This window comes from Pimephales promelas, chromosome 14, assembly GCF_988280905.1.
Source record: "Pimephales promelas chromosome 14, fPimPro1.hap1.1, whole genome shotgun sequence".
In the NCBI taxonomy this organism is placed as follows: Eukaryota; Metazoa; Chordata; class Actinopteri; order Cypriniformes; family Leuciscidae; genus Pimephales; species Pimephales promelas.
The window spans coordinates 21,235,504-21,249,415 of NC_142782.1; the positions used below are offsets into that span (position 1 = coordinate 21,235,504).

Genomic DNA, 13,912 nt, shown 5'->3' on the forward strand with positions numbered 1-13,912 from the left:
AGATCCTCCTTCCTAGCCTGGCCAATTCTCATTGAGACTTGGGTCTGGGAACCACATGCACAATTTCTCGTATTTGAGGTGTGGTTTACGAATGCCCGGCGCCGTTTATTGGGTGCTAAGAATGTCTATCAAATGTGCCTGTACGTAGCTCATAGCCAATCGTTTCCTTTAGAAAAACACAAGTATTATTAAGTACACTTTAACATAGAAGTTGAAGTTGTTATTTGCATTGTAAATTTTTTGCGCTTTTACTTCACAAGTTGAAAAATAAATAAAAATTTAATTAAATGACTAAAGTCAACAACTTTAATCGGGTACGTGTGCACAGCTGAAAGTTATGCTACTAAAACGGTAGCTGTATATTGATATTGAAAAGCAAAAGAAAACTTAGTGGCACTGTGACAACCACAGTAGTGTACAGGTATACTGACAATATGATATTAATAAATATCACTTATCATTTATAAGTTAAAGGACTTCATCGACGACGATGCAGGTACTATACAACTCCGTCGCTAACATGTCTTGCGACTTTGCGCTCATCCAGGCCTCGGGACTGCCGAACAGAAGTTGGTATCGATAATTCTTTATCACATTTTCTTTCTCGGGACACAGCTGAGCGGCAGATATTCCAAGGTTGACCGCCTCCTGAACTGGTCCCCCATTAGGGCGATTAATGGCGAGACAACAATAACGACTGGGGTCTCGCGAAGTTTAACGCCAAAAACGTCTCTTTTTTCAAAATAAACTTGCATTCTAAACTACTTAAAACAATATCTAATGCTGCATCAAAAGGTAGCTTCGCGTCTGCTACCATGTTGAATACATAAATATAAACAAACTGCGTCGTGTGAGGGATAGATGTCGTCATCGTCTTGCTGCTCCCTCCCCGTTCTGTGATTGGTTCCCTAAATGAGGCGAAAAATCTGGCCATGGTATCCAGACTGCCTTTCAGCGTGAATTGAATCGCTCTGCGGTAAGGCAGTATGGGGAAACCCAGACTACCTCCTTCCTCCAGAGTTTAGATTCAGCCATGCACTATAGCACGTGATTTTCAATTGAACCCCAAAGACGTGATTAAAGGGGTGGTTGATTGCGATTTCACTTTTTTTTTTTCATTTTAAATAGTGTGTAATAGGGCTGGGTATTGAGACAAATTTCACAATTCGATTCGATTTCGATTCACAAGCTTGCAATTCGATTCGATTTCGATTACGATTCGATTCGATTTAATATCGATTATTTTGGATATCAGTTACAATAAATGTCAATTTTTCTCAAGGGAATCAAATCTCTTAACTAATGCTGTAAACTATGGTCTATAAATATAGTCTAGTTGTAGCCTACTAGGCTTCATTAACCTAATATGAAGGTAATAATTAACTGTTTTGTAGCTATACAAACACTTAAATAACACTTTTATTTATTTGTATAATAAGAAGATTATATGAAATATAAACATTTAAATGGTGGCTGTCATAAAAACTTGCCAGATTTATTCAAATATGCATTAAATATTGAAGAACACTAACGAGTGTGGACTAACGAGTTTATGTGGGTTTTCTGAGGTAAATATGACGATACATGACATTGATTACAAGCTGTTTAATTGACGTCTTTCCACGGTTGAAACGCAGATTGAGCGAATCAATGTGACATGATACGGATTTAGATAAGTTGTACTCGATCTTTTAACACACTTTCAGATGCTCATTCATGTTTATTTGGCGCTGTGACTGGTATTATTAACCCGGAAGAGCTGTAGCCATGCTGTTGAAAGTGTGTTATTTTCAACCAGCTGTCAGGTCTTCTGTGTTCGGGCTTCCCACGGACGTTGTAGTTTGTCAACAATGGCTAAAATTCATCTTTGCATTTTACGGAACACAGCTTCCAGAATCTCCACGAATTCAATGCCGGATTCAACTGTTATTAAAACATGAAGCAGTTCCAACTTTAAAACCGAAGGAAGCTGTTGTTGTTGGGCCACAACCTGTAAGTAAGACTTGATACTTTTACTGTAAATGTGATTGCATGTATAATTTCAGACGTAATGTTTTTGTTTTATCAAGGACGTATAAACAAATGCCAGCACTGGCTTTAGTAGCAACTTAGTTAGGCTATTTTGTGTGTCAAACGCATACAAACATTTTGGACCTGAATTTGTAATTATGTACTAATTTTATAAATGTATTTTCCAGGTATACTTTATGACGTAATTTTTCGATTTGATCAAGAATGTAAACCAATGTCAACACTGTTTGTTCAACGCATTCTCATCCTTTAGTGTCATATAGAACGCTATATGACAAAACGGCGCTATACTACGCACATGGCACCCGTTATCGTTAATATAACACGCGCTGTGATGGTTAGGTTTAGGTGTGGGGTAGGGTAGGGTAATCTCATATTACGCTAAAGGATTTACGACGCCTTGGGTTCGCGTGAACGATACGATAAAGGGTGCCATGTGCGGTAGTATAGCGCTGTTTTGTCATATAGCGTTCTATGTGACGGTAAAGGATGTTTAACGTTTAACACAGTTGCCACATGTACACCTAAAGAAAACATAAAGAAAAAGTTTTGTGAATAGATAAACGGTTGTTCATTATATCAATAAAAACAATGGGTCTCATTCATGAAATATTCGTAAATATACGAGTAAAAATGAGAGTGATTTGCGCGTAAAGAGACCTTCCCGAAAACTCTTCTCCTGATTCACAAATTCTTCGTAAACGTCAGATGTGAAATGTGTGTGTTAATGAATTCCAACCAGTCGTAAATGGGATGCGCGTGCACGTTCATTCTCAATTTCCATAAATCCCGCTCATTATATCCGACTGACATCTATATATAGGCATAAAATAACGTGAATCTGAATGAAAAAGAAAGATTTCTTGGATGCAGAAATTGAAGTATTATTATCAGAAGTTCATTCAAAGCGCCACAATTTATTTTCAAGCGTACATAGTGGCCTGTCAGCTCCAAAAAAAGGAAGCTTGGCAGCATATTACAGATGCAGTCAATGGAGTTTCATCTGTTAATCGAACAGTCCCAGAAGTGAGAAGAAAATGGTTCGACATTAAGCTTGACAGCAAAAAACGAATTAGTTCACTTTGGAAAAATCGTATTTAAACTGGAGAAGGACCGCCATCGATCACCATATCTGCTAATACTGGCTCTCATAATAAAAGTAAAAAGAAAAACCGAATGTAATTACTATATAAAATATTTTTTTTCAAAATGCTGTTTAAATATGTACACAATTAAGGCGAATTAATGCAGCCTTATTAATGCGCACCATTTACGCGTGACTGGGAGCAGGTATAGATTTCTTGCGTACCAACTAACATTTGGAAAATACGAACATTTTAATGAATCCGAAAATTTACGCCAGAACTACTTTACACACGATTTACACAAAAATTCGTTCTGCTCGCGTTATTGAGTTATTGAGACCCAATAACTTTAAAAAATGGTATTATCTCGAAAGCTAACAAGCAGCAGTAGCATTTTCAAGGAACATTGTATTGAAATTCGTATATAATAATAGTAGAATAGAATAGAATAGAATAATAAAATGTACCATTCAGAAATGTTTTGTTAGAGTCGTGTTTGGGGAGGATCTGCTCGAATCTCTTCATTGCCGCTTTCTGGGTCTGATTCTGGCTCAAACTGATACGACAGTATTGACACCATTATTTACATTTCACCGGAGCACATGCAACTTTCGCCCGTAAAGGTAATGGGCGTGAAGTTTCCAGACAACTACGCAGTTTAGCCAATTACAACACACCGGCCCAACTAACCAATCTGAACCAATGGGCTATATGCACGCATAAGTTCCGCATTTGACGTAAGGATGCTCGTCCATTTCCGGTTGTGTAGATTAAAGCGGAGGAAAACCGTAGAAAACGGGATTATGGCAGAGTCTTCAATATTTACTGTCCTCCCGTCTTTGAAACGAAACGTACATACGTTTCGATGTAATTTTATATATAGTTATGTTTATTTAATATAATTTTAAAAAGAAGCATAAACACAACGAGGGGTGTCTGTTTTATCTGTTTTTGTGACTAACGTTTCATTAGTATAACCATGGAGTATAAAATTCAATATAAATTCTCGGTATTGCATTGGACTCTATGATCGCCGGAAGTTATCGAGCATCCTTAATCCTTCAGCGGAAATAACGCCGTGCATAGAGCCCATTGCCTGTTTCTGAGGGAGGGTTTTCATCGAATCAGGAAGTCAACCGGACGGTCAAATGAAAGAGGAGAAATTTATTGTCTGTTTAAAAAAACAGACTTTATTGTATTAGCTTACAATAAATGTGAGATGAAATGAAAAAGGCTTTAAAAAAAACACGAAGACATGTTATATTGCACCCCATTAACACAATCATGCAAAGGAAAAAGCAGTAAACCACCCCTTTAATGCTTCATGTTTGTTTGATTAGAGAAGAAACCAAAGCTACATTTAGATTCTTGTACCAACCCTGACACATTTTATTATGAAGCTGTTGTATATTTCATGTTGTCTCCACTGGTTTTGTGTGAACCTCTTTTAAAAGCATCTGTGCCCATGTTTGTAAAATATTTTAGCTCATCTTTGTGCAAGTGTATATGAACATGTTTTTGCATTTGAGGGCTCTTCTTCTAAAGAGTCGATTTTAAAGCTACGCCACAGGGGATGCGCCTTCAGAGACATAATGACTGTCAGCTTCCCCACAGACATTTAAACGAGAAACTGTTTGATATATCAGCGTTGATTGTATACTTATACAGATAAACTGGTTCTTGAAGGTTGCATGTTTTTTGGTTGGCATATCGGAAACTTCCCCATCATCATCATCATCATCATCATCATAAACACCAACATAAATTACAGGAATGTATAGTGATACTGTATATGTCTCAAGTGTTGTCTGTGTTTCTTAGTTCCCCCCATCTCTGTGTTTTAGTTTAGTCCTGTGTCTCAGTTTTCCCGCTACTCGTTTGTGTTCAGTTTCTCCACCTGTGTCTAGTTAATTTGCCCCAGCTGTATCTTGTTCCCATGATCAGTTCTCTGTGTATGTAAACCCAGTTCTCCCTCACTCCTGGTCGGTTATTGTATGTTGCACTTCTTGTATGTGTAGGATTCTTCTGAGTTCATTGATCATTGAAATCCTGTTTATTCCTCGTCTCCTCGTGCTTCCTGCCTACAACCCGGCGTGACAATATGTTAGTCAGGATTTAATTAAGAATGCCTTTTAAATTTGAATTCCTTTTTTCCCTAATTTTTATCAAACTTGCATTTCAAATCGCTATAATCTCTGTAATTGTAGTCATTTTTCATTATTCATAAACATGTTATCATATACATAATACAAAGGGCATTTCCAGAAGGATTACATGATATAAATAATGTCTGAAATGCCAACTATGAAAACGTTTTCATATTTTCATTTTACGGCCCATGATAGAAGAAAACTTAATTTCCCAGAATGCCACTTCACCAAAAGTCTTTAAAATTAAGCAAATTATCAACATAATAGATTCAAATTTTGCCAGGATTTATTTTAGAAATTTACATGAAAACAATTTGGTGGAAATAAAGAAAATGAATGTTGACATTTTAAATTTTGTTAAAGAAAAAATGTGAGAGCCGATAGAGTTTCTGGAAACTCAGTGAGCTGTCTATGTAAAGCCACTAAACACCATGAAGATATCATTAACATACTGAGCAATTAACAGCATCTCTTGTGGCTAGTAAGGTGCAGAATACAAATCTTTTTCTTTCCATCCTGATGATTTCTGATGCATCAAGCCTGTCTCCCTGCCGTCTTGTGGTCCCCCGATACAGGAAAGCCGTTGCCCTCTCATTCCGATTACACAAATATTTGCATTTGGCATTTACAACTGATTTTGGCTGCACTCCCTCTGAGCTATGCAAAGTTTCCCACACGAATCGAAGGTTTTCTGTCTGTAATGACTGAGTAATAAAATTCACCCTTCTGAGAGGATCCAACACTCACAATATTTACATCTTGACATTTCAATCAGCAGAGTTTGATAAGTTGGTATTAAAAGAGGCAGAGGGGAGACCTTACAGAATCTGCCTATGAAAGACAAAATATCACTACAAAATAGATTAAAAATGAATGTGAAAAAAACAACATTAAAATAATAACTATAATACTATTACACAAGTATTTATTTATATTAAATAAAATATTAAAAAATGTATACTATTGAATAATAATATCACATATTAATGTGTTAATAAAATTCAAAATCTGTCTATTCATAAATAATTAAATGATAGACGCAGGACAGAGAGATGGAGAAGAAGGAGATAGTGGGTGGTGAGAAAGTGAGAAATGAAGAGAAAGACGTAAAGAAACAAAACTCCCCTTGGACAAACACAAGCTCTCAGACCCCTGACCCAAACTCCTCTCAGACACTGTGAGAGAGAACAACACCCTCCTTTAAACCTTCAGGGGCCATATTGTGGAATCCCATCATGTTGGGAACACAGAAATGAAATGCCCTGTCACTGCAGATAGTGAGATGCATGATGAGAAAGAATATGGTTGAAAGAGCCGTTTCTCAGCTGAGAGGTCGATCTCTTGGGATGTTTGACATTTTCACATTTTGTGCACACACACACAGTACAGGCTGTTGACCAGCAGCGTCAGCCCCCGTTTTGACCCAGTCACGATGGATTAATCTGATGTGAGGTAATGTGTGCAGAGATTGAATTGATTGGCTGTTTCACCCTGTGCTGCCCATCCACTGAAGGACAGAGTCATTCCTTAAAGCAACATAAAGCATGCTCTGTTCTGGAGGATATTCCATTCCAGCACTTTCATGTTTCAACTAGATAAAGGTCATTCCATTCTAACACTTATGTAACATTTGATCATGTTGGTTGGTTCATCTTAGTACTCCTTACAACACAGTGGTTCCATTGCTTAGCCTGTTCCTCGTGCTCTACTGTCGGTTAAGGTCTTTTCGGATGCAATTGAATTACACAAAAGAATAACTTTTTTTTCCACAACAATTAAGTCCAATTCATAATTTATGTTCAATTAAAAAATATATATATTTTATTAATTATTTTTTACTTGTTTTCTAGAAAAAAATATAACTGCATAAGATATTAAGTTAACTTGTTTTATGCAACATATCTTAAAGTAAGTTTATCTATTTTGTGCTTCTTTTTTAAAGTAAACACGCACAAAAAATGTATTTGCCTTTAGCTAAAAAAACCTTTTCAATGGAGTAGGAACAATAAACTTACTGTACTTTATATTGTTTTGAAACTAATTCTAAATCGTATTATACCCAGTTTTACCCAACCAAGCTAATCTTGTTTTAAGGATGTTTACAAAGCTTTACTGCACTAAAATGAGAAATATATATATATTTCCCCCCCCAGGTTTCACAGACATGGCTTAAGTCTAGTCCCAGGCATGTTTGAGCTGTTTTAAATGAAAGCAACTTGCCCTGACAAATCTTAAAATATGTCAGTGCCATTGTTTTGTCTCAACACTTGTTAAGGCACGTTTATAAAAGCTACTTGAATGCCCTAATTGAACTAAGGCTTAATCCTGGCTTAATCTAAGCCCTGTCTGTGAAACCGGACCCTAATGTTTTGCTTGTTGTGAATCGGTCTTTACTTGTACAGTAATTTGCGTCTCTCTAAACTTGTCTGTCCTGTATCTCTATTATTAGTTATTAGAGGAAGTGCAGCAGCAGAACTATGATTGATATCATGTTATCCAAAACCTACATTATTGACTGACTGGAACAAACAGCTTGTTTTTTCTTAGAAACTAAAGCCAAAAAACGAAGGCACAACTTGCTTTCATGGCCAATAAATCTGGAACAAGCAAGTGAGATTTGGAATAGAGGGCGGAGATTTAGAGGTTTTATTTTGGGCGCTATTAAAAAAAAGCACCCCAAAGCTGCAGTATCGATCTGTGTGCAAGTCCGCATAACTGTCCCTGTACTAAAACTCCCTCCACAAACAGGGATCAGAAGCTTTATACTACCTGACAGTTAGAAGAGTATCCACCTGTAAACATGAAGGCTGAAGCTAAAACCCCCTCCAAACATGAAGGGGCATGTTCAATATATAGCTCAGGCTAAATTTCATCTGAAACCTCTGTGTTTTTTTAGGGTTAAACCCACTAAGCTGTACTGATCCACAATAAACTGTTTTGAATGCTCCAGACAAGGTGGGTGGATTGAGAAAGACCAGGAGCGATCTTTGACAAAAAAAAATTGGAATTCAGACATTTGTTTTTTACTCGTTATCACTATTTTTCTCTTTTCTCTAATAGAACTCTGTGTTTTTCTGCTTTGCAATTTCAGTGTTAACGTTTCAAAGGCATGTCTACAAATTTCAAACACTCGGAAAGAGAAAAACACTTTTCATTGATGTGATATTGAGATAGTGAGATGGTGAAGATCTGTGATAGAATTTCAATCATTTTGATGGCCTAACAAGTAGCCGTCGGGCACCCAGAGCAGTTCTGTTATTAATTTTTTGGTTATGTCTTCTTTTCATCTCTGTGACCCTGTGAGGTTTAATTAAAGTTCGCTAAAAATACCGGGAAGCTTGTGTATGTTTCCTGCATAAGAAAAACAGACCTAGATGATTGCTATCATTTTATCTTTTCACTTTAATAGAATTACACACACACACACACACACACACACACACACACACACACACACACACATATACATATATATATATATATATATATATATATATATATACAGTATTTATTTATTTTATTTATCTTATTTAACCCTCTTATTATCTTCAGGGTCTTTTTAACCCGCAAATGACTTTGCATCATTTTTTTGGTCATTGGTCAAAACACTTTGGTCATTTTTTTACAAAATGTTCTCAAATGGTATGAAACTTACTAGGACTCTTAACACTGTCTAGATCTACCAAAAAAAACAAAAAAAAAACATTGGAATGATATCTGTTTTTATGTTAGCATTAAAAAAAAATGCAGACACTTGTTATCTTCGGGGTCCCTGGAGACCCCACATAGTAAATATACAAAATGCATCATCAAAATCAGAAACAACGAAGAAACAACGCAGATCACATAGACAGAAATAAAGTGGCACACTTCCAACAGTGAAAAAAAAATGCCAAAATGCTATACTATGCATACTGAATGCAGTGCACTGACACATAAACACCTTCCACTGTAAACGAGACTGTATTAGATGAACCACAATTAGTGTTCCTATTTGTTCGTTTTTTTTTTGTTTGTTTTTTTTTGCGACTTTTTTATTTATTTATTTTTTATTGTGATTTTATAATATTTAGATATGAATCCATCTGGAAAAACTTGTGAAAAGATATATAGTTTGTTAGTGACATATCAAATAGCTTATAGTGGAGGTGTATGGCCATCTAATGGTTAAAGTGTTGTTGTTTTTTTAATGTTTATCTTACATTAAATGTAAAATTATCCATGTTATCTGTAAAATTAGAAATCTGGGTCCTTTATAAAGTGAATTTTACAAACAGTAACTGGGTCCTTTATAAAGTGCTGTTTTTTTTTTTTTTGTAAAAAGCCTATTTAAATAAATATTTATTTATTTATATAAATTTAAAAGATATCTAAAATCCTCCAAAAACTGCACACATGTTGAGTAAAAACATTTATAAACAGAGTAAAATACATTTGTACATTATATATATATATATATATATATATATATATATATATATATATTAAATGTTACTGTCTGGGGTCCCTGGAGACGCGAAAGATAATGAGTGTTGCCACAAATCAAGATAATAGAAGGGTAATGTTAATTGCAAAATTTACTAATACATCATTAAAATCACATGTTGTGTTAACATTAGATAGTGAACTGTGAACTAACATGAACAAATGAACAGCTGATTTTTTATTAAATAACATTCATTTAGATTAATAAATACTGTAAAAAATGTATTGCTCATTGTTAGTTCATGTTAGTTAATACATTAACTAACGTTATCAAAGTGTTTCTGAGATTTAAAAAACATGGTGCTGAGATACTAAAATGATGGTGAAAAATTACTTAAATTATATTTTAACTGGTTTTAATGTCATTAAATTGAAATGAAATATAATAAAAAATATATAGCAAAATAAAATGTGTTTCACGTAATTAATTTGATTTTAAAGTAAAATATCAAATTAATTACATGACAAATTAAAATATGTTTAAATTATTTATATTGACAGCTCAACTATCGCTAAAACATAGCTGTACCTAGCGTAATAGCATATGTCTATTGTATGTGGTAACAGACTGTGGTGAAATGACTGACTGCAGGTGTGCCTGTTTAAATGAGATGCTGATTGCAATGTCATTCAGAGACAAATATTCTTATGAAATGTGTGTGTGTTCTTTGTTGCAGTGCACGTGAAGGCTGGCACATGTGAGGTGATTGCAGCCCACCGCTGCTGTAACAGAAATAAGATTGAGGAGCGATCGCAAACCGTTAAGTGTTCCTGCTTCCCGGGACAAGTTGCTGGAACGACAAGAGCTGCACCCTCCTGTGTGGATGGTAAAACAGATCTTCAGATAATTTCAATTCTATTCAGGCAAATGGCACTGGCTTTTAATAATAGCCTAATTCACAAATAGTGTTTGTGCTTAAAATGAATGCTGACTAAATTTAAATACTCATTGAGAGAGCTACTTCAGTGCATTAACTGGAATGTTGATGCAGCTAGCAAATTCGCCCCATACACTCACCTAAAGTATTATTAGGAACACCACACTAATACTGTGTTTGACCCCCTTTCACCTTCAGAACTGCCTTATTTCTACATGGCATTGATTTAAAGGGCATATTGCAGGTTAGAGGACCCAACGAGTCAATGCATAGAAAAACAATGTAGGAACTAGATTTTCTTTAAAATATACGTATAAACACGCCACAGAAGCTTCTGCAGTCGTTTTTGTGAGAGAATTTTACTTCCGCGTCTGAAAATGGGCGTGGCGGGCGTGACGCAATGAGCGGGAGAGCGGTCGATTCACACAACAGGAAAACAATGAATCGCAATGACATTTCGGACGCTGAGGAAATACTCGTATGACGGATCAAGCCATAAAGTTATGAGCCTGCTATGCTAAAGAGATCAGGGACAGGCCAGGATAATGTCAGACAGAATGGTCAGAGAAAAATTGAGCTGTGATGTGAGGAGAACCAGTGGAGAACAGGACAGGTGCCTTTTAGGTGAGAGACGTGCTTATAGTATACACGTTCGCTAACGATATACACTGTGCTCACAATATTGTACAGATTATTATGATCCTATAACAGGCCAGCAGACATTAGTATGTTTAGGGTAGATTTATATACTATTAAATGTATAAAAACTTTACTTGAGTATATTTCTATAGGCTACTAAAAGCATAGGCTATACTCGGGTAAATTTTTAATACATATTTTTCACCTAGGTTATAACATAAACAGAACATTAAAGGTTTGAGTATTTAAACAACCAATTTTGTTTTTCAATTACAAGTTTTATTTAGGGCATGACATTTACCTATATAACACTATTTGATGCCATTGGTAGTATACGACGATCAATATGCTTCGGCATACCATGTTGAACTCCATCATATTGCCGGGATGCTAATCATTTGATCTGAAGTGAACGCTACACACGACCGTGTTTTCCGAGCCGAGAGGAGAAATCCCGTCTCTTCACCTGCTCAAACCGCACCAGGAACGAAAGATAGGCTATATAACACAGTCACTTTTATTGTAATGGAAACTTGTGGACTCGATCTTGAAGTCCTGACAGGCTGGAGTTTTTGCAATCTCCACAAACACAATATTTACCATGACGATGATAAATTAAAATACAAAAACTAACGAAAGCACACTGACTGACGAGCGCTCTCACTGAACACCAGCCTGCTCTCACTGAGCCGAGGCTGCGGCTCCCTGCTATGACGTCAAATGACGCGACGTTGAAAAAAAAGCCGTTTTTACTAGCAGTCCAAGAAACGCTCACTTTATCTTCTAAATTAGTGTCCTTATGTTGTTTTAAAACATTTTAAATCCTGCATTAACTTTTCATATGGTATTTTCATACAAGGTTATCTATAAATTTCGATTTTTTTTTTACCTGCAATATGCTCTTTAACAAGGTGCTGAAAGCATTCGGGATGTTGGCCCGTATTGATAGGATAGTATCTTGCAGTTGATGGAGATTTGTGGGATGCACATCCAGGGCACAAAGCTCCCGTTCCACCACATCCCAAAGTTTCTCTATTGGGTTGAGATCTGGTGACTGTGGGTGCCATTTTAGTACAGTGAACTCATTGTCATGTTCAAGAAACCAATTTGAAATGATTTGAGCTTTTTGACATTGTGCATATCCTGCTGGAAGCAGCCATCAGAGGATGGTGGCCATAAAGGGATGGATGTGGTCAGAAAAAAATGCTCAGGTAGGTTGTGGCATTTAAACAATGCCCAATTGGCACTAAGCGGCCAAAAGTGTGCCAAGAAAATATCCCCCAAACCATTACACCACCACCACCAGCCTGCACAATGGATCCATGTTCTCATTCTGTTTACGCCAAATTCTGACTCTTTAGACCAGGCAACGTTTTTCCTGTCTTCAACTGTCCAATTTTGGTGAGCTCTTGCAAATCGTAGTGGAGATGAGTGGTGACTGCTGTTGTGCATGTTGTGGCTTCACGAATGCTTTGCTGCATACCTCGGTTGTAACGAGTGGTTATTTCAGTCAAAGTTGCTCTTCTATCAGCTTGAGTTAGTCGGTCCATTCTTCTCTGACCTCTAGCATCAACAAGGCGTTTTCGCCCACGGGACTGCCGCATATTGGATGTTTTTCCCTTTTCACACCATTCTTTGTAAACCCTAGAAATGGTTGTGCGTAAAAATACTCAGACCGGCCTGTCTGGCACCAACAACCATGCCACGCTCAAAATTGCTTAAATCACATTTCTTTCCAATTCTGACATTCAGTTTGGAGTTCAGGAGATTGTCTTGACCAGGACCACACCCCTAAATGCATTGAAGCTACTGCCATATGATTGGTTGATTAGATAATTGCATTAATGAGAAATTGAACAGGTGTTCCTAATAATCCTTTAGGTGAGCATATGCATGATTATAAAGATGCAATTGTGCCCTGCATCATTCACTCTTTCTCCCTCATCTCTTTTCCTCACAATCTCTGTCTTTCGGTCTCTTTGTCTCCCTCAGCTCTCTGGCTGTTTCATTTAATATTGTGTCAACACTGTCCACTTGACAGAGAAATCGATCGTTATCTTATTTTGCCTGACTGTAAGCTCAGGAAAAAATAGCTCAAGTGTCTCTACACACAGCGCTCTGCGTGAGAGGAAATGTCAAATAAGCCAAGTTTCACCTCATCTCATGCTTCATTCTTTCTCTCTGAATCATCTCAAATAACTCCTCATCTGTTTGCCATTTTCTTGCTCCTGAGCTGATCCATGATCCTCTGTGTCATATCCTATTTTCCTTTTTTTTATTGTATGTCTTTCCCTGGAGTCCACTTAGCTTAAGTCAAGGTACAAAAACATATGGGGCTTTAATTTTAATGGAATTAATTACATTAATTATAATTAATTACGTCTTTGGTTGTTGTGTCACATCTTGCATTATAATTGGCACGTTTTTAAGATCTCAGGACCCCTGCTCTCCTTTCACATCCCATTGGAGTACTCATTCTATACTGCCTGTAAGTGTGACTTTTGCAGTAGTGTACAGTACTTGTCAGGGAGCATGATTAAATTCATTAATGTTTTTTTAATTAAGTGTTCTAAGCGTGTTAACATGTTAAATCGACAGCACTAGTAATTTAGTTTTTCAGGTCAATTTTCCACCCTTTCTCCAA

The 13,912-nt window shown here is 36.5% G+C and overlaps 1 protein-coding gene across 3 annotated transcripts in view; it reads left to right on the forward strand.

The window, feature by feature from the left end:
• Positions 1 to 13,912, forward strand: part of tafa3b (TAFA chemokine like family member 3b) — a 140,466-nt gene that overhangs the window by 121,895 nt on the left and 4,659 nt on the right. For all 3 annotated transcript variants that reach the window (XM_089119577.1, XM_089119576.1, XM_039679060.2), the window contains exon 3: positions 10,429 to 10,578. In XM_089119577.1, the coding sequence (XP_088975703.1) occupies positions 10,429 to 10,578 (150 nt within the window). The remainder of the gene's footprint in view (positions 1 to 10,428; positions 10,579 to 13,912) is intronic.